We start from the raw sequence: 21,095 nt of genomic DNA, 5'->3' as shown, positions 1-21,095 counted from the left end.
TATTCAGAATAAGAAATGTTAATTGCAGGCCATAATTTATCAGTTTAATACAAAGGTGTTTTGAATTTTGTGTGCATGAAAAAGCGTGAATTTACGTGCAGCTTTTACTCTGAGACAAGTTATCACTTAGAGTGCTAAAAGTGCACATGTACAGTTCGCTAACCTGCATGGTGAATTTTGTTTTTTGTGATTTTGACCTGAATGGAGACAAATCCAGTTTCATTTAGACTTTACATGAGATAGACACATCACATTATTACAATAGAGTCGTTTAGCCCATTAGGGAAAACTGAAACCTGTGCACTTGATTTGAAATACGTTACATGCTAGTGCGTGATTGAGCTCTCCGGTGAACTGCATACAATAGTTGCAAATGCTTGGACTTAATGCATGAAGTTGGAAATTAGTTTTTATACAAGTGCTGATTTTGAAAAAAAAGAACAGAAAGTTTATTCAAAATATCGAGGTTCTGTTTTAATTGAGACACATATCACCTTGTTAATCACATTGCTTAGCAACACTGTAATGCAGATTAATTAATTCATTAGAACAATTTGTGACATAATAAGTCCCATTACACATACAAATTGTTATACGAAATTTGCTGACCACATGAGAGTATGAGAGTGATTTTATTTCCAAAAATGCCAATAAACCAGCAGTTTCAAAACTTAAATTACTAACTGTTGTGTGACTTCATTGATTGTCACATGCCACTACTGAACGTGTTGTATTGTGTCTCTTCACAAGAAATCTCAAGAAGCTGGGATAAACAAGAAACAAGAAGAAGAGTAAAGAAGAGGCATCAGTATAACAGGCAGAGTAGGAATGCCTTAAAAAGTTGAAAATAGATTTATAGGCTATAGAAGATGATAGATCTTTTTGAAAATCTAGAAATTTAAGTAATGTAACAGTCATATTATGTATGGTAGGAACGTTCTGGTAGAACCTAAATAATTGTTTGTCCAGCCAGCACAATGTAGGGTACAAGTGAAAAAAAAAGAAGAATCACCTCATTCACATCTCAGCTGTTTAAAAACATGCATGTTGAGCATAAATTTAAAGCCTACATTGCACACAATTTTTTTCTAATTATAGACTACTACTCACCAGATAAGTGATGAAAGGGATAATGATTAGCCCAAGTCCACCAATGTATGCTGATGTACCAATCCCTATGCCTCTTAGCTGTGTTGGATAAAGCTCACCAGCAAACGGATATATTATTAAAAATGAGGCGGAAATGGCAAATTTTGAAATTAAGTAGAGTGCCAAAGTAGTATTTACAGCATCTGCAAAATAGCAGAAAATCATACTAACAATATTTCAAAATGTGCTGAGCTGTCTGTTTTGTTGTACTCGAATGGAACAGCTATCTTTATTAAAATCATTAATGACATGATAACTACTCTACCTCTGGAGTTTGGAACTAATCATGACACATTGCTCCAGGCAAATAAAAATTATGCTGTTCTGCACAAGAATGCAACAAATACATAAAAGCTGTTCAGTGTGCTCTGTCACAGAACTGTATGGTCAAAACTACAAGTACAACTACTGCAAAATAATGTGCTCTAAACCAGATTCATGACACTAAAATCAATCTGTGAATGGGTATACAATCTCTGAACTCAAACATGTTCCATGTGCAATTGTGTAAAGATGCTTAACATCCTCAACTGCCAATTTCTCAACTAGTTGAAGAGCAGAGAACACATTACATATGAACTGCAATTTCACAGCCCATGGATGAGTTGCAATATGTGCAGTTGTAGATTTAATACATAAATATTATTACATCTCAATTTGAATAATTCACATTCTTAACTTTACAACAAATTTCAATCACACAACTTAATCTATGTGGCATTTGATTTACATAAATCGAGCTGAAATATACCCATTTGTTAATTTAAAAATTAAGTTATTTGGACAAATTCCATGTGTTTATTATTTTATGTATTGATACAATATTTTATTTATAATTTACAAATTGGTGAATTTGTTAGACTTTTTTGATTGTGTGTGTACCAATGCATACTCCCACCAGTAATTTCTAATCATTCTGGAAAATCACAATAATTTCTTTTAGTTTAAATCATGGAGTGTTATCTTCAGAGAATAAAACTGTCCCTGATTGATTAGTACTGATACACTGCTTATATGTCAGTGTCCGATGGGCACAATATTTTGACAAGTGACCTCACTGTCATCATCAGGTGCGCAGATGAACTGACTACTTGGGGGTCAGCAAGACCCTTTATCTTTTCCCTGCCTCCCTCCAACCTGCTGCTTTGTCTGCCATCAATGCCCGGCATTTCCTACCCCCTCCTCCTGCTGACACATTGCTCCATCCTTGGTTTGCATCCCAGATTGTTTGTGTTGGCATCCCTGCTGTTGCTCCATCTGCCACCCAAAGTCATTTTTTGTAGGATATCTCCTTACTCTTCTTAAAAAATGGAAAATCCAAGATGGAATGTGACAATATTATGGAAAGGATGTTGCTACTCACCAAATAGGGGAGATACTGAGTCACAGATAGGCACTACAAAAAGACTGTTAGAGAGTGAGCTTTCGGCCAACAACACAAGATCATAGTCTCTGGCTGCTGAGGCCAGACTGCATCTGTGTACATTGTCTATTTTTGATGAAGGCCTTCTTGACTGAAAGCTCACTTCCTGACAGTCTTTATGTCGTATTTACCTGTGACCCAGCAACTCTGCTATATGGTGAGTAGCAACTGTCCTTTCATAATATTGTTACATCCCACTCTGGACTTTCCATTGTTCGATTCTGCCTGACAACTTTTCTTCCATCCCTTAACCCAGAGCTGTTTTCCTTTGTTACTGTTTTCTAATGCCTTACTATACTCAATGTCCATCTCTCTTTCTCTTCTTAATTAGACTAAGTGCAGGTTCTGAGGTCTTTCTAAGGAAGTATCCACTATCACGATTGACTAGCAGTTCCTGAGGTTTGTCTTCTGGTTCCACAGGCTGTACAGTGAGTGTAGAGCCTGGGACTCTCTGAATTTGCCACTCTGTGTAGCCATTCTTCCAGAACAACATACTGAGATATTCAAGTTCTTGATAGCCTTTCATGACTGGATAGGGTGTGAGCCCTATATACCAATGTTTTAAGCACACAGTTCCTCTGCACCAATTGGTGGTACTGTGTAGGTTAAGTTGAAGAAGGTCTTCTTCCGGTAAACACTGTGGTCCAATGTTCTATCTTTGTTAATCCTTTTTACCAGGACATCCAGAAAGGGAAGCAGTCCATCCACCTCAAGTTATTTGGTAAAACTGATGTTCTGGTGTATAGTATTGAAACATATGAGTAAGACATTCAGCTTGTCTCTTCCATATGTCCATTTGACAAAGTGTCATCCATATACTGGAATCAGCTCAGTGGAAACCTACTGCCAGATTGCAGCAGCTTAAAAAGTTGGCAGTCTCATGACATTGCCCATCGGAATTATACAGAATATATTATGATCTTGCTAAGGTTCTACACCGATGTCTAACTTCTGGAATTGTGTCATTAAAGAACATACCAAGATTTGACTAAGCAAACCACTGATCAATTATGACAGTGGCCACACCCACAGTTATAAGGAGAGGCCCCAGCTGTGGTGTTGACTTTTTAAAATCATCTATACAGTGATGTAGGTTAAGGTCCAAGGTATCACATGCTGCAGCCATTGGCTCTGATGGGCTCTTGACTGTGAGTAATCAATGAAAAAAAAATTTGGAATTTTGCATGATTCTTTACAGCTTTGAAAGAGGAATATTTAACAGACTGGAAAATTTTGGAATTTTACAAGACTGTTTAGAATTTAAAAGAGGAATATTTAACAGACTGCTTGCACAGCATAATGGTTAAGATACAGTCCTCCCATGTTAAAGGATGTGGATTCAAATCTCATGAGGTGCTTTGGAACTTTTACTTTTTAAATCTTTATTGAAATAATTTTGCTCATTATTTTTATTCAGTTAATTGGTTTAAATGTAATTTTTACTTATATTGCTCTGTTACATCATTTTAACCATCATATTCATTTTTTCATTTGTTCTCAGTTGTCTTTCTGTCATTCTTTTTCTGCTTGGAACCTTTTTTCTTGTGATTTTAGAGGTTTTTATGGTGTGTCTTCAATTTAATTTCTTTTATTTTAAGTCCCTACATTTTTGTCCATAATATTGCACTCATTCTTTCTGTTCCTCATTTTGCTTGAATTTCTTTTCTTTTATTATATCTTCGTTTTCAGTCTTAATCTTACAAAAATTTATACTTTGGAGTTTAGAACTAACAAAAATGACTTCTCAGTACTAGCGCTACACATTAACGGACACAAAATTAATGGGATGCCATACGTTAAACTCCTATGAGTCCAATTGCATCACTAGTTAAAATGGAGTTAACAAATAAATAAACTAATTAAGAAGCTCACTCATTTCAGCATGAACATCTACAGCCATTCCAGCATGGAGTACATTGCAGATTGTGCCTCCCATTCTACCAGTTATTAGGGGTTCTCCCATTCCATTCACATATGGTGTGTAGGAAGAATGATTGCTTGAACAGCTCTGAGAGAGTTAAATTAATATTTTCTTTGTAACCCCTAAGGGAGGGATATGTACGAAGTTGTAGTAAACTCCTAAATTCATCACTTAAAGTTTCATCCTGAAATGTTGTAAGCAGGCTTTCAATGGGATAATCTACACTCATGCTCATAAATTAAGGATAATTGCAGAATGTGGTGCCACACAACGTGGCACTACATAAAACTGGTGCTAATAGCATAGGCACACAGGGAACACACACCACACAGACCTGTAAGTCCGCGGTATTGGTGATAAGTTGAGAAAACCACATGTACTACAAAACGCCACTGTTTCCTGTGCAAGTACCCTGACATCAATATTGGATACGATACCATGCACATGTACACAGGCCGCACAACAGGTTGGCATACTCTGGATCAGGTGGTCGAGCAGCTGCTGGGGTACAGCCTCCCATTCTTGCACCAGTGCCTGTCGGAGCTCCTGAAGTGTCCTAGAGGTGTGAAGAAGTGCAGCGATATGTCGACTGATAGCAAACCTGATGTGCTAGATGAGGTTTAGGTCTGGAGAACAGGCAGGCCACTCCATTTGCCTGATATCTTCTGTTTCAAGGCACTCCTCCATGATGGCAGCTCGGTGGGGCTGTGCATTGTCATCCATCAGGAGGAAGGTGGAACCCACTCGCCCCTGAAAAGGTGGACATACTGGTGCAAAATGACATCCCAAAACACCTGACCTGTTACAGTTCCTCTGTCAAAGCCATGCAGGGGCGTACGTGCACCAATCATAATCCCACTCCACACCATCAAACTATGACCTCCATACAGGTCCCCTTCAAGGACATTAAGTGTTTGGTATCTGGTTCCTGGTTCACGCCATATGAAAACTCGGTGAGAATCACTGTTCAGACTATACCTGGACTCGTCCGTGAACATAACCTGGGACCACTGTTCCAATGACCATGTACTGTGTTCTTGACACCAGGCTTTACAGGCTCTCCTGTGACAGGGGTCAGTGGAATGCACCTTGCAGGTCTCCGGGTGAATAAACCATGTCTGTTCAGTCATCTGTAGACTATGTGTCTGGAGACAACTGTTCCAGTTGCTGGGATAAGGTCCCGAGCAAGACTATCTGCAGTACTCCGTGGCCGGCTGCGTGATCTGATGGTGAGATATCGTCTTCTTGTGGTGTTGTACACTGTGGACGTCCCGTACTGGAGCACCTGGACACATTTCCTGCCTGCTGGAATTATTGTCATAATTTTGAGATCACCCTTTGTGGCACACGAACACTATGACCTGCTGTGTTTGACCAGACTCCAGTCGCCCTAGTATTCTACCCCTCATAACATCATCAATATGTTTTCTTTGAACTATTTTCAACACACAATCACTGTTAGCACATCTGAAAACGTCTGCACACTTACTCGCTGCACCATACTCTGACATGCACCAATGCACCTCTGTGTATGTGGATTGCTGCCAGTGCCACCGTGCGACGACCGCAGGTCAAATGCTCTACATGGTCATACATCAAGTTGATTGAAACCTAGAAACTGCCCACCAGAGTGTTGTTTCACTATATATCAGCATTATCCTTAATTTATGGGCATGAGTGTCATACATCAAGTTGATTGAAACCTAGAAACTGTCCACCAGAGTGTTGTTTCACCATATATCAGCATTATCCTTAATTTATGAGCATGAGTGTACATCTGTATTCAAGCACTTGCAATTTCAGTTTTTTCAGCATCACCTTGATGCTCTCACATGGGTCAAACAAATATGTGACCATTCGAGCTGTCATCTTTGTGTATATTCAATATCCATGGTTGATTCTACCTGGCTCAGGTCGCACACACTTAACTAAGATCCTATGATGAGTTGCTGAAGTGTTCCATAACCATCTTGATTTGTAGACTAAATGAATGTCCCTAGCATTCTTCCAATGAACTGAAATGTGTCATCCACTTTACCCATGACCAGACTATGTAATCATTCCATTTCATATCCCCACAAATTATCCACCCAGGTATGTGTTGGCCTACTTCAAATGTGATTAATTGATATTGTAGCCAAAGACAACTATTTTGTTTTGTTGTGTAAATTGCACAATTTTACACTTCTTAATACTAAGGTAAGTTGCCAATATTCTTTGCACATAACTGCAGCCTCTGCAAAATGCCACCAACAACATGAACAGCAAGGATTCAAACACCCTTTCCTGGGGCACACCTGAAGTTACTTTCACATCTGTTGATGACTTTCATCCAGATAACATGCTGTGTCCTATCTACCAAGTAATAATCAATTCAGTTACAAATTTCACTTGATACCCCTTATGATCATACTTTTGATATTATGTGTAGGTATGGTACCAAGCCAAATTCTTTTTGGAAATCAAGAAATACTGCACCTACCTCACTCCCTTGATCCATGACTTTCAGCATGTCATGTGAGAACAGTGCAAGTTGCATTTCACATGCTCATCATTCTCTACCCCCCCATGAACCATGGACCTTGCCGTTGGTGGGAAGGCTTGCGTGCCTCAGTGATACAGATGGCCGTACCGTAGGTGCAACCACAACGGAGGGATATCTGTTGAGAGGCCAGACAAACATGTGGTTCCTGAAGAGGGGCAGCATCCTTTTCAGTAGTTGCAGGGGCAACAGTCTGGATGATTGACTGATCTGGCCTTGTAACAATAACCAAAACGGCCTTGCTGTTCTGGTACTACGAACGGCTGAAAGCAAGGGGAAACTACAGCCGTAATTTTTCCCGAGGGCATGCAGCTTTACTGTATGGTTAAATGATGATGGCGTCCTCTTGGGTAAAATATTCTGGAGGTAAAATAGTCCCCCATTCGGATCTCCGGGAGGGGACTACTCAAGAGGACGTCGTTATCAGGAGAAAGAAAACTGGCGTTCTACAGATCGGAGCGTGGAATGTCAGATCCCGTAATCAGGCAGGTAGATTAGAAAATTTAAAAAGGGAAATGGATATAGTGGGAAATGGATATAGTGGGAATTAGTGAAGTTCGGTGGCAGGAGGAACAAGACTTTTGGTCAGGTGATTACAGGGTTATAAATACAAAATCAAATAGGGGTAATGCAGGAGTAGGTTTAATAATGAATAAAAAAATAGGAGTGCGGGTTAGCTACTACAAACAGCATAGTGAATGCATTATTGTGGCCAAGATAGACACAAAGCCCATGCCTACTACAGTAGTACAAGTTTATATGCCAACTAGCTCTGCAGATGATGAAGAAATAGATGAAATGTATGATGAGATAAAAGAAATTATTCAGGTAGTGAAGGGAGACGAAAATTTAATAGTCGTGGGTGACTGGAATTCATCAGTAGGAAAAGGGAGAGAAGGAAACATAGTAGGTGAATATGGATTGGGGGGAAGGAATGAAAGAGGAAGCCGCCTTGTAGAATTTTGCAGAGAGCATAACTTAATCATAGCTAACACTTGGTTCAAGAATCATAAAAGAAGGTTGTATACCTGGAAGAATCCTGGAGATACTAAAAGGTATTAGATAGATTATATAATGGTAAGACAGAGATTTAGGAACCAGGTTTTAAATTGTAAGACATTTCCAGGGGCAGATGTGGATTCTGACCACAATCTATTGGTTATGAACTGCAGATTGAAACTGAAGAAACTGCAAAAAGGTGGCAATTTAAGGAGATGGGACCTGGATAAACTGAAAGAACCAGAGGTTGTAGAGAGTTTCAGGGAGACCATAAGGGAACAATTGACAGGAATGGGGGAAAGAAATACAGTAGAAGAAGAATGGGCAGCTCTGAGGGATGAAGTAGTGAAGGCAGCAGACGATCAAGTAGGTAAAAAGACGAGGGCTAATAGAAATCTTTGGGTAACAGAAGAAATATTGAATTTAATTGATGAAAGGAGAAAATATAAAAATGCAGTAAATGAGGCAGGCAAAAAGGAATACAAACGTCTCAAAAATGATATCGACAGGAAGTGCAAAATGGCTAAGCAGGGATGGCTAGAGGACAAATGTAAGGATGTAGAGCCTTGTCTCACTAGGGGTAAGATAGATACTGCCTACAGGAAAATTAAAGAGACCTTTGGAGAGAAGAGAACCACTTGTATGAATATCAAGAGCTCAGATGGCAACCCCGTTCTAAGCAAAGAAGGGAAGGCAGAAAGGTGGAAGGAGTATATAGAGGGTTTATACAAGGGCGATGTACTTGAGGACAATATTATGGAAATGGAAGAGGATGTAGATGAAGACGAAATGGGAGATAAGATACTGCGCGAAGAGTTTGACAGAGCACTGAAAGACCTGAGTCAAAACAAGGCCCCGGGAGTAGACAACATTCCATTAGAACTACTGATGGCCTTGGGAGAGCCATTCATGACAAAACTCTACCATCTGGTGAGGAAGATGTATGAGACAGGCGAAATACCCTCAGACTTCAAGAAGAATATAATAATTCCAATCCCAAAGAAAGCAGGTGTTGACGGATGTGAAAATTACCGAACTATCAGTTTAATAAGTCACAGCTGCAAAATACTAACACGAATTATTTACAGACGAATGGAAAAACTGGTAGAAGCTGACCTCGGGGAAGATCAGTTTGGATTCCGTAGAAATGTTGGAACACGTGAGGCAATACTAACCTTAAGACTTATCTTAGAAGAAAGATTAAGAAAAGGCAAACCTACGTTTCTAGCATTTGTAGACTTAGAGAAAGCTTTTGACAATGTTAACTGGAATAATCTCTTTCAAATTCTGAAGGTGGCAGGGGTAAAATACAGGGAACGAAAGGCTATTTACAATTTGTACAGAAACCAGATGGCAGTTATAAGAGTCGAGGGGCATGAAAGGGAAGCAGTGGTTGGGAAAAGAGTGAGACAGGGTTGTAGCCTCTCCCCGATGTTATTCAATCTGTATATTGAGCAAGCAGTAAAGGAAACAAAAGAAAAATTTGGAGTAGGTATTAAAATTCATGGAGAAGAAGTAAAAACTTTGAGGTTCGCTGATGACATTGTAATTCTGTCAGAGACAGCAAAGGACTTGGAAGAGCAGTTGAACGGAATGGATAGTGTCTTGAAAGGAGGATATAAGATGAACATCAACAAAAGCAAAATGAGGATAATGGAATGTAGTCAAACTAAATCAGGTGATGCTGAGGGAATTAGATTAGGAAATGAGACACTTAAAGCAGTAAAGGAGTTTTGCTATTTAGGGAGCAAAATAACTGATGATAGTCGAAGTAGAGAGGATATAAAATGTAGACTGGCAATCGCAAGGAAAGCGTTTCTGAAGAAGAGAAATTTGTTAACATCGAGTATAGATTTAAGCGTCAGGAAGTCGTTTCTGAAAGTATTTGTATGGAGTGTAGCCATGTATGGAAGTGAAACATGGACGATAACTAGTTTGGACAAGAAGAGAATAGAAGCTTTCGAAATGTAGTGCTACAGAAGAATGCTGAAGATAAGGTGGGTAGATCACATAACTAATGAGAAGGTATTGAGTAGAATTGGGGAGAAGAGAAGTTTGTGGCACAACTTGACTAGAAGAAGGGATCAGTTGGTAGGACATGTTTTGAGGCATCAAGGGATCACAAATTTAGTATTGGAGGGCACCATGGAGGGTAAAAATCGTAGAGGGAGACCAAGAGATGAATACACTAAGCAGATTCAGAAGGATGTAGGTTGCAGTAGGTACTGGGAGATGAAGGAGCTTGCACAGGATAGAGTAGCATGGAGAGCTGCATCAAAACAGTCTCAGGACTGAAGACCACAACAACAACAACAACAACAACATCATTCTCTAAACCCATTATGGTTGGCACTGAGGTGGTTAATTTGTCTCAGATACCTCATTGCATTTGAGCTCAGAAAATGTTTTAAGACTCTACAACAAATGTATGTCACAGATATTGGACAACGGATTTTTTACATGATTTCTGCTACCTGTCTTGTAGATGAGTGTGACCTGTGCTTTCTACCATCCTTGGGCATGGGGTTTTGTTCATGCATTCTATGGTATATTGTGGCTAAAGGAGAGATTAACACAGCCACAAATATTACTAAGTGACTATCCTGAAGCACGAACCAGTCACAGCATAGGCTATCTAATGTCTATCTAATGGCTTCCACGGGCAACAAAAAGCTGATTTTCAATGTTCTACATAATTATTGACCAAATTTAAAATCTGAAATGCTTTAATATTCTACTCATTAATAGGTATAACCTTATATTAAAAGTTTAACACAATAAGACAAATATTATAGTTAGAAACCATGTGTTTGTCTTGGGGCAGCATTGACTTATAGTCCACAAATACCTGGACTTTCATTTAGTATCTGATAATGAGAGCACTTAGTGACTTCCACCAAAGTTTGCACATAATTCAAACCTTTATGAATCAGTCTCTCACCAACAACCCCCACAACAAATGACGAAATAAAAAAAGTTTATTGCTAACTACATTTTCACTGCTCATTCAGTAAAACTATAGCATTATCAGACATTACATTTTAACTTATTACTTCTTTGCTAGCACTCTATTTGCAACACAGTATGCATACAATATCCGAAATGCACCACTGAATGTTCCTGCAAAATCGTATTGTGGGGCGGCGGTTAAGTTTGTAAAAATAAATGAATTGCTGTATAAATGCTTGCATGTTGAATCAGTTTCTGGCTTTTAGAATGTTGTTAACGCTGTCTTTCGCCGTTCTCAACACTGGCTCTCTATTTACTTTTTAGCACCCAGAAAGTGATTTAACAAAACGTGAAGCCAGTACTTAGAGATCCTAGTGCCCACTTCATCTGAGAATACCATTATAGCTGCAGCTTATAGCTCTGAGGAATTAGGAGATTGTCCGGGATTTCTAATGAAAAACGGTTTTCCAAAATAGTTGAGTATATTCTGAAATTCACTGATAAAAAACACAAGTATCCCTACAACCTAACTAACAGAGCAGTTCAGAGTCTAATGCGCTGATGCAACTATAAATGTCCAAATTAAATGTTGAAAAGAATGCTCGCCATAATTTGATGAGATATTTCATCAAACGCCACGCTAAATATTTGGTAGAATGTCTGTCCCGCGACGGCACGTGAAAATACGACAATACGCAAACTGAAGCTAGATAATGAAAATCATCCCAGAATTAACACTTCACTTGAAATGTTTTCATGGTTCCGCGTATCTCTAGTAACTTAATACGGCACCCGAGGCTGTTTGTAGCAGTGATACCGATGCGACGCGACTCCCGACACAGATGGCGTGTCATTCAGCATCTGGAGAGAACTAGGGCCTTTCTTCCTCGCGCAGCGTTCTTATATATAAAGCCGCGGTGCGGACGGCTAAGGGAACGCCTGATCAAATCGGCTCTCCCGACTAGCCGCTGGGCTAGTAACGCACCACTTCAAGTTACATAATAATTTATAGCTTCTTTTGCTGATGGCCGATGAAGCTCTTAATTTAAACGTGCATTCAGCACGCAGGTAAGTATTGATAATAAAATTTTGACGTGGCTAAGTTAAATATTTTGGGCGAGAGAATTAATTAAATTACACTGCACGCGGTAGATGAGCTCTGAACTGTCCTTTTTGAGATCCGCTATCGGTATAATTTTATAGGTATTCAAAAGAAACTTCATAGTCATAGCGGACCTCCAACCTATTTAAATCTAAACATCCTAGCCTTATTTATTAGCCTACTTAATCTATCTTGCTTCCTTCAGTTTTGAGATGAAAACCAGAAAATCATGAATTTCCACTAAAATCTTAATTTGTGAAATCCAAAGTACTGTTTTTATTAAATCATTATGAAAGATGAATCTAAATATAAATTTTGAAGTCTCTAGCTCTTTTCTGTTGCGCCAATGATTTTTTCAGAAAAACGTCCAAATTTCGAAAATGGCTGAAGTTATCGAACTGATATTTAACACACATTAATTTAGTATTATTCCTGACATGCTAGAAAAGTTTTAGGTCATTTGCTTGATTTTTAAGGTATTGCGCAACATTTATGACGTCAGAGCTAGTTACAGCAGACTGGCTGGCACACAATGAAAACTGATGTGAATTTACTACAGCGTGAGTAGGCTGCTTCCCTACAGTATGATTGTGTGACACAAAATTTCAGGAGATACATTGTCACAGACATTTAGATGCGTGAAAAACTAGAGTCTGCCTAAAATAGAGGACAGTGAAACTTCAACATTGGGCATGACATTTTACTTTATCTGCTCTTTACTACTACCTTTTCTAAAAGTATTTGTATGGAGTGTAGCCATGTATGGAAGTGAAACAAGGATGATAAATAGTTTGGACAAGAAGAGAATAAAAGCTTTCGAAATGTGGTGCTACAGAAGAATGCTGAAGATTAGATGGGTAGATGACATAACTAATGAGGAGGTATTGAATAGAATTGGGGAGAAGAGAAGTTTGTGGCACAACTTGACTAGAAGAAGGGAATGGTTGGTAGGACATGTTCTGAGGCATCAACGAATCACCAATTTAGTATTGGAGGGCAGTGTGGAGGGTACAAATCATAGAGGGAGACCAAGAGATGAATACACTAAGCAGATTCAAAAGGATGTAGGTTGCAGTAGGTACTGGGAGATGAAGAAGCTTGCGCAGGATAGAGTAGCATGGAGAGCTGCATCAAACCAGTCTCAGGACTGAAGACCACAACAACACAACTACTAACTCTACTTGCAATGTACTTTGAAGATGGTATCTACATATATCACTGAATGTACCTACAAAATTATATCATTGTATGGTACGTAGTTCAGGGGATATAACATCATAAACATTAAGATGCATGAAAAACTAGCTTTTAGTTAAAATGAGCACAAATTACTTATGCTATATTCATCCACTGAGAACATTTAGCGACTTCCAAACCTTGTCCAAACTTTTTTGTCACTTATGTGCATAACAGCTAAGATTTGGCACTTCTTTTTTTTTTTTTGAGTCATCAGTTTTCTGACTGGTTTGATGTGGTCTGCCATGAATTCCTCTTCTGTGCTAACCTCTTCATCTCAGAGTAGTACTTGCAACCTATGTCCTCAAATATATACTTAGTATATACTGTCTTCCTCTACAGTTTTTGCCCCTCAACACTCCCTTTATTACCATGGAAGCCATTCCCAGATGCCTTAACAGATGTCCTGTCATCCTGTCCTTTTTTGTTGTCAGTGTTTTCCACATATTCCTTTCCTCTCTGATTCTGCGCAGAACCTTCTCATTCCTTATCTTATCAGTCCACCTAATTTTCAACATTCGCCTGTAGCATTACATCTCAAATGCTTTGATTCTCTTCTGTTCCTTTTTTTCCCAAAGTCCATGTTTTACTGCCATACAATCTCTTCTGTTCCATTTTTCCCAAAGTCCATGTTTTACTACCATACAGTGCTGTGTTCCAAACATACATTCTCAGAAATTTCTTCCTCAAATTAAAGCCTATGTTTGATACTAGTAGACTTCTCCTCACCAGGAATGCCCTTTTTGCCAGTGTTGGTTATTTTGCTGCCTAGGTAGTAGAATTCCTTAACTTCTACTTCATAACCATCAATCCTGATGTTAAGTTTCTCCCTGTTCTCATTTCTGGTGCTTCTCATTACTTTCATCTTTCTCTGATTTGCTCTCAGTCCATATTCTGTACTCATTAGACTGTTCCCATTCAGCAGATCCTGTACTTCTTCTTCAGTTTCACTCAGGATAACAATGTCATCAGTGAATCATTTCATTGATATCCTTTCACCTTGAATTTTAGCCCCACTCCTGAACCTCGCTTTTATTTCCATCATTGTTTCATAAATATACAGATTGAACAGTAGGGGTGAAAGACTACATCCCTGTCTTACACCCTTTATAACCTGAGCACTTCATGCTTGGTCATCCACTCTTATTATTCCCTCTTGGCTTTGGTACGTATTGTATATTATCTGCCTCTGCCTATAGCTTACCCCTATTTTTCTTAGAATTTTGTACATCCTGAACCATTTTAAATTGTTGAAGGCTTTTCCCAGGTTGACGGATCCTATAAATGTGTCTCGATCTTTCTGTAGTCTTGCTTCCATTATCAACTGCAATATCAGGTTGCTTCTCTGATGCTTTTGCTTTTCCTGAGGCTAAACTGATTGTCACCTAACACATCTCCATTTTCTTTTCCATTCTTCTGTATATTATTCTTGTCAGCAACTTGGATGCATGAACTGTTCAGCTAATTTTGTGATGATTCTCACACTTGTCAGTTCTTGTAGGCTTCAGAATTACGTGGATCATATTATTCTGAAAGTCAAATGGTATGTCGCCACACTCATACATTTTACACACCAACATGAGTAGTCATTTTATTGCTAATTCTTCCAATGATTTTAGGAATTCTGATGGAATGTTATCTATCCCTTCTGCCTTATTTGATTTTAAGTCCTCCAAAGCTCTTATAAATTCTGATTCTATTATTGGATCCCCCATCTCTTCTAAATCAACTCCTGTTTCTTCTTCTATGACATCAGACAAGTCTTCTCCCTCATAGAGGCCTTCAGTGTACTTTTCCACCTATCCACTGTCCTCTGCAATTAACAGTGGAATTCCCATTGCACCTTTAATGTTAACAACCTCACTTTTAAATTCACTGGAGGCTGTTTTGACTTTCCTATATGCTGAGTCAATCCTTCCAACAGTCATTTATTTCTTCACAGTTCTCATACAGCCATTTCGTCTTAGCTCCCCTGCACTTCCTGTTTATTTAATTCTGCATTGACTTGTATTTCTGTATTCCTGAATTTGCTGTTCCTCTTTCTTCTTTCATTGATTAAGTGAAGTGTTTCTTCTGTTTCCCATAGTTTCTTCACAGTTACCTTCCTTGTACCTATGTTTTTCTTCCCAACTTCTGTCATTCCCCATTTTAGAGATGTCCATTTCTCTTCAACTGTACTGCCTACTGAACCATTCTTTATTGTTGCATCTATAGCCTTAGAGAAATTCAAGAGTATCTCATCATTCCTTAGTACTTCTGTATTCTACTTCTTTGCATACTGATCCTTCCTGACTAATCTCTTAAACTTCAGCCTACTCTTCATCACTATTACATTGTGCTCTGAGTCTATATCTGCTCCTGAGTATGTCTTACAATCCAGTATCTGATTTCAGAATCTCTGTCTCACCGTGGTGTAACATAACTGAAATCTTTCCATATCACCTGGCCTTTTCCAAGTATAGCTCCTCCTTTTGTTGTTCTTGAACAGAGTATTCACTATTACTAGCTGAAATTTATTACAGAACTCAGTTTTTTTCCTCTCTCATTCTTTGTCCCAAGCCCTTATTCTCCTGTAACCTTTTCTTCTACTCCTTCCCCTACAACTGCATTCCATTCCCTCATGACTATTAGATTTTTGTCTCCCTTCAGATACTGTATTGCCCTTTCGATATCTTCATATACTTTCTCTATCTCATCTTCAGCTTGGGACATTGGCATGTATACCTGAACTATCAATGCCATTGTCGGTTTGCTGTTGATTCTGATAAAAAACCCTATCACTGAACTGTTCACAGTAACACATTCTCTGCCCTGCCTTCTTATTCATAACAAATCCTACTACCGTTATACCATTTTCTGCTGCCGTTGATATTACACTATATTCATCTGACCAGAAATCCTTATCTTCTGTCCGTTTCACTTCACTGACCCCTACTATATCTAGATTGAGCCTTTGCATTTCCCTTTTCAGATTTTCTAGCTTACCTACCACATTCAAGCTTTTGACATTCCTCGCCCCACTTGTAGAACATTGTCCTTTAGTTGGTTATTCAATCTTTTTCTCATGGTCACCTCCACCTTGGCAGTACCCTTCTGGAGATCTGAAGGGGGAACATTCTGGAATCATTTGCCAGTGGAGAGATCATCATGACACTTTTTCAATGACAGGCATCTTGTCCTGTGGATTCACATAATGTGTCTTTAATGCAGTGGTTTCTAATGCCTTCTGTATCCTCATGCCATTGATCACTGCAGATTCTTCCATCTTTAGGAGCAGTTTCCCACCCCAAGGACAAGAGAGTGCCCTGAGCCTCTGCCTACTCCTTCACCCTCTGTGACAGGGCAGTTGTCAGAATGAAGGTGACTTCTTATGCCGGAAGCCTTCGGCCACCAATTTTGATTATTAATCAAAATTTAAGCAGTGGTGGGACATTAATTCATTTTCAATCAGGTGTCTGAAGCTGTTTTATACATGGGAGTTTGGTTCTTTAAAGAATCGGAGGACTGCTGGTATAGAATCTTACAGGGTTTCCACTGGCACCTGGAGCTTTGTGCAGTTTTTACAATTTCAGTTGTTTCTGAACACCACAGACACTAAGACCTATTTCATTCATATTTTCAGTGAAGTTAGAATTAAATTGTGTAATACTTATAGATTTTTCTATGCAAAGGAACATCTGAGAAAGAACTTCATCATTTATGCTTTTACTTTGCTAACCTCAACTACAGTTCCTGTCTCATCCATATGTGTATCAACACTAACTTTGGTGCCACTAATCACATTTAAATATCATCAGAATAACTATGGCTTACGTGAAAGATCTTTTGATAATATGTTGCTACATCAGTTGTTGAAGGCTTCACAATTTACTTCTTGAAAGCCAAACGTGTTTGTTTGGCACTTAAAATAATTGTGCACTGTGTTGACTCAAAGACAAGGGTGTTGGCTACTTTTCACTTCTTGATGTCTTACAGAATTAGCATCTGGGACAATGCACTTAAATTAGTAAAGTATGTATTCAGCAAATAAAACAGTAGTAGTTGGTGTAAGAGCTGCACCTATTTTAGATTGAAGTCAGCTGATAGATATGCCTGCTTAAACGAAGTCCCTCTAACAATGGAATGTTTCCAACTAGAGAAGAAATTAGCATATTTCATCAAAATATAAGAGGTATTAGAGATAAAGTTAGTGAACTGCTAATAGATGTTGACTCTGAAATTATTGGTATACCAGAGCACCCCTTAAAATAATATGATAATTCAGAGGCTTCCTTTACCAGGCTACAGATTAGCTGGCTGTTTCTCAAGGAGTTCCTTGCGGGGTGGGAGAGTGGCTCTGTAAGTAAAAAACAGTAGATTCGAGTACATAGACGTATCACGACACTGCACTGAACAGATATTTGAAAGTTGTGCAGTGTTAGTTGAATTTAGTGAAACTAAACTTCTAATTGTTGTTATTTATAGGTCCCCTAACTATGACTTCAGAGCATTTCTGCTCAAGCTAGAGAGGGTTCTTGATTCACTTTGTAGGAAGTACCAGAAAGTAGTTATATGTGGTGACTTCAATATTAATTTTGTATATGATTGTGCAAGAAAAAGGATGTTGGTAGATCTCCTAAATTCATATGATCTCATGCAAACTGTGTTTTTTCCGACTAGGGTGCAGGGGAGCAGTAGCACTGTCATAGACAATATTTTTATTCATTCTTCATTACTAGATGGGCATTCTGTTAGTAAAAGCATGAATGGCCTTTCAGACCATGATGCACAAATTTTAACACTAAAAGGCTTTTGTACTCAAACCAATGTCATATTTAATTACAAACTATGTAGGAAAGTTAATCCAACAGCAATTGAGAGTTTTTTAAAACTTGTTAAGGAACAAGAGTGGCAGGATGTTTATAGTGCCAATACCATAGATGATAAATACAATGCTTTCCATAACACATTTCTCAAGCTCTTTGAGAGCTGATTTCCATTAGAACATTCTAAAAAGGGTACTAGTAGTAATGGGCAGCCTGGGTGGCTGACTAGTGGGATAATGATATCATGTAGAACAAAGTGGGAATTATATCAAAATGTTAGAAGTAGTCACAATCAAGCTACAGTAGCCCATTAAAAACAGTATTGGAAGGTGCTTAAAATGTTATTAGGAAGGCAAAGAGTATGTGGTATGCAAATCAAATAGCTAATTCACAGGATAAAATTAAAACCACATGGTCAGTTGTGAAGGAAATGTCTGGTCAGCAGCACAAGGTCGATGATATAAAGTCAGTTCGCAGTAAAAATATTTCTGTTACTGATAAATCACATATATCTCCAGTATTTAACAATCATTTACTGAGCATTGCTGGTGAATTAAATAAAAATTTAGTTTCTACAGGAAATCATTCAACTTTCTTGGCAAATGCCTTTCCGAGATTGATGTCTGAAATACTCCTCTGTGATACAGACAAGAGGAAGATTGAGTCAATAATTAAATCACTGAAGACTACGGACTCTCATGGTTATGATGGAGTGTCAAGCAGAATATTAAAGTACTGTGCTGCACATGTTAACCCTGTATTTAGCCATATTTGTAATATTTCCTTTAGGAATGGTAGTTCCCTGTGCGATTAAAGTACTCAGTAGTAAAGCCACTTTATAAGAAGGGAGAAAGGGATAATGTAGATAATTTTAGACCAATTTCTATGCCATCAGTATATGCAAAAGTTATTGAAAAGGCTGTGTATGTAAAGATAATTGATCATTTTATATCATACGATCTGCTATCAAATGTACAGTTCAGCTTTAGAAGTCGTTTAACAACTGAAAATGCTATATTCTCTTTTCTCTGTGAGGTACTGGATGGGCTAAACAAAAAGTTTTGAACACTTGGCATATTTTTTGATTTAACTAAGTCATTTGATTGTGTTGATCACAAAATATTGCTCTAGAAGTTGGACCATTACGGAATACGGGGAGTAGCTCACAATTGCTTAGCCTCTTACTTTAGCAACAGGCAGCAAAAAGGTCATTATTCACAGTGTTGATAATGGCTGTGATGTGGGATCTGAGTGGGGTACTGTGAAGTGGGGGGTGCCCCAGGGATTAGTGCTGGGGCTGCTCCTGTTCCTTATTTATATAAATGATATGCCCTCTAGTATTATGGGTAACGCTAAAATATTTCTGTTTGCTGCTGACACTAGCTTGATAGTAAAGGATGCAGTGTGCAACATTGGCTCGGTTTCAAATAGTGCAGTACATGACCTCAGTTCATGGCTTGTAGAAAATAAACTAATGTTAAATCACAGTAAGACTCAGTTTTTACAGTTTCTAACACACAATTCAACAAAACCTGACATTTTAATTTCACAGAACGGGCATATGATTAGTGAAACTGAACAGTTCAAATTTCTAGGTGTTCAGATAGATAGTAAGCTGTTGTGGAAAGCCCACATTCAGGATCTTGTTCAAAGAGTTAATGCTGCCATTTTTACTATTCGAACGGTATCAAAGGTGAGCAGTACTTTGATACGAAAATTAGTCTACTTTGTTTATTTTCATTCACTTATATCATATGGTATTATATTTTGGTGTAACTCTTCCCATTCTACAAGGATATTTTTGGCTCAGAAACGAGCGATTCGGGCAACAAGTGGTGTGCGTTCATGAACCTCTTGTCGACCTCTGTTCATGAGTCTGGGTATTTTGACATTGGCCTCTCAGTATGTATATACCTTATTGTCATTTCTTGTTACCAATATTGGTTTATTTCCAAGAATAAGCAGCTTTCACTCAGTTAATACCCGGCAGAAATCAAACCTGTATATGGATCAGACTTCCTTAACTCTTGTGCAAAAAGTTGTGCAGAATACTGCTGCATCCATTTTCAATAAGCTGCCACTCAAATTCAAAAATCTTAGCAGTAATCCATGCGCTTTCAAATTGAAACTGAAGAGTTTCCTCATGGGTCACTCCTTCTATTCTGTCAAGGAGTTCCTTGAGAAATTAAGCTGATTCTTAGTGTATTGCTGATAGCGTTTACTTAAACTTATGGACTGACTTTTTTCAGGTTCATGAACATTTATTTTTATCTGTTATTACTTTTATGTTGTAATTTCATGTACTGACATGTTCCATGACCTTGGAGATTTGCTCCTCAATTTGATCCTATGGAACTTGACGTGTAAATAAATAAATACTGTGTAAAGTGGATTGCTGTGCATGTTACAGATAACTCTTCATGTATCATGGAATTCTTACACTTCCTCCCCAGTACATTTATTCCTTAATGGTTCCTGTTGTCAGTTTCAGCTTTTACAGAAATAATGCCCTAGTCTCTTTCTTGCACCACTGTAAAAATAAATGATATAAATACTGGTGTTGATGGCCTTGAGAAACACATAAAAATCATTAGAACTGAACAAGGTTACATATTAGAGCGAAGCACAGGCCACACCTGTTTACAAGAAGGTAGTAAAAGTGATCTGCAAAATTACCTGCCATTGTTTCTTTTTTTTCTTTTTTTTTTAATTATTAATAAAAAGGCAGGTGTTCAAGGATGAGGTGGGGGGGGGGGGGGGGGCGATGCCATTAGTCTTCTTCTGACAGGTTTGATATGTCTCGCCATGACTCCTTATCCTGGAACAACATCTTCATTTCAGAGAAGCACTTGACCTACATTCCAATCTCTATCTTCCCCTACAGTTTTTACCCTCTACTGTCCTCTTTACAGGCTGTATACAACCCGGGACAACTGGGAGATCCATGAAAAACCTGGGAATTTTTTCAT

General features: G+C 38.4%; 1 protein-coding gene across 3 annotated transcripts in view; it reads right to left on the bottom strand.

The window, feature by feature from the left end:
* Nucleotides 1–21,095, bottom strand: part of LOC124797905 (carcinine transporter) — a 421,456-nt gene that overhangs the window by 65,493 nt on the left and 334,868 nt on the right. For all 3 annotated transcript variants that reach the window (XM_047261024.1, XM_047261025.1, XM_047261026.1), the window contains one exon: nt 1,111–1,292. In XM_047261024.1, coding sequence (XP_047116980.1) covers nt 1,111–1,292 — 182 coding nt within the window. The remainder of the gene's footprint in view (nt 1–1,110; nt 1,293–21,095) is intronic.

The sequence above is a fragment of the Schistocerca piceifrons genome, chromosome 5 (assembly GCF_021461385.2).
Source record: "Schistocerca piceifrons isolate TAMUIC-IGC-003096 chromosome 5, iqSchPice1.1, whole genome shotgun sequence".
Lineage (NCBI taxonomy): Eukaryota > Metazoa > Arthropoda > Insecta > Orthoptera > Acrididae > Schistocerca > Schistocerca piceifrons.
Note: the sequence above shows the minus strand (reverse complement) of the source record. Positions and strands in the feature narration are given on the sequence as shown.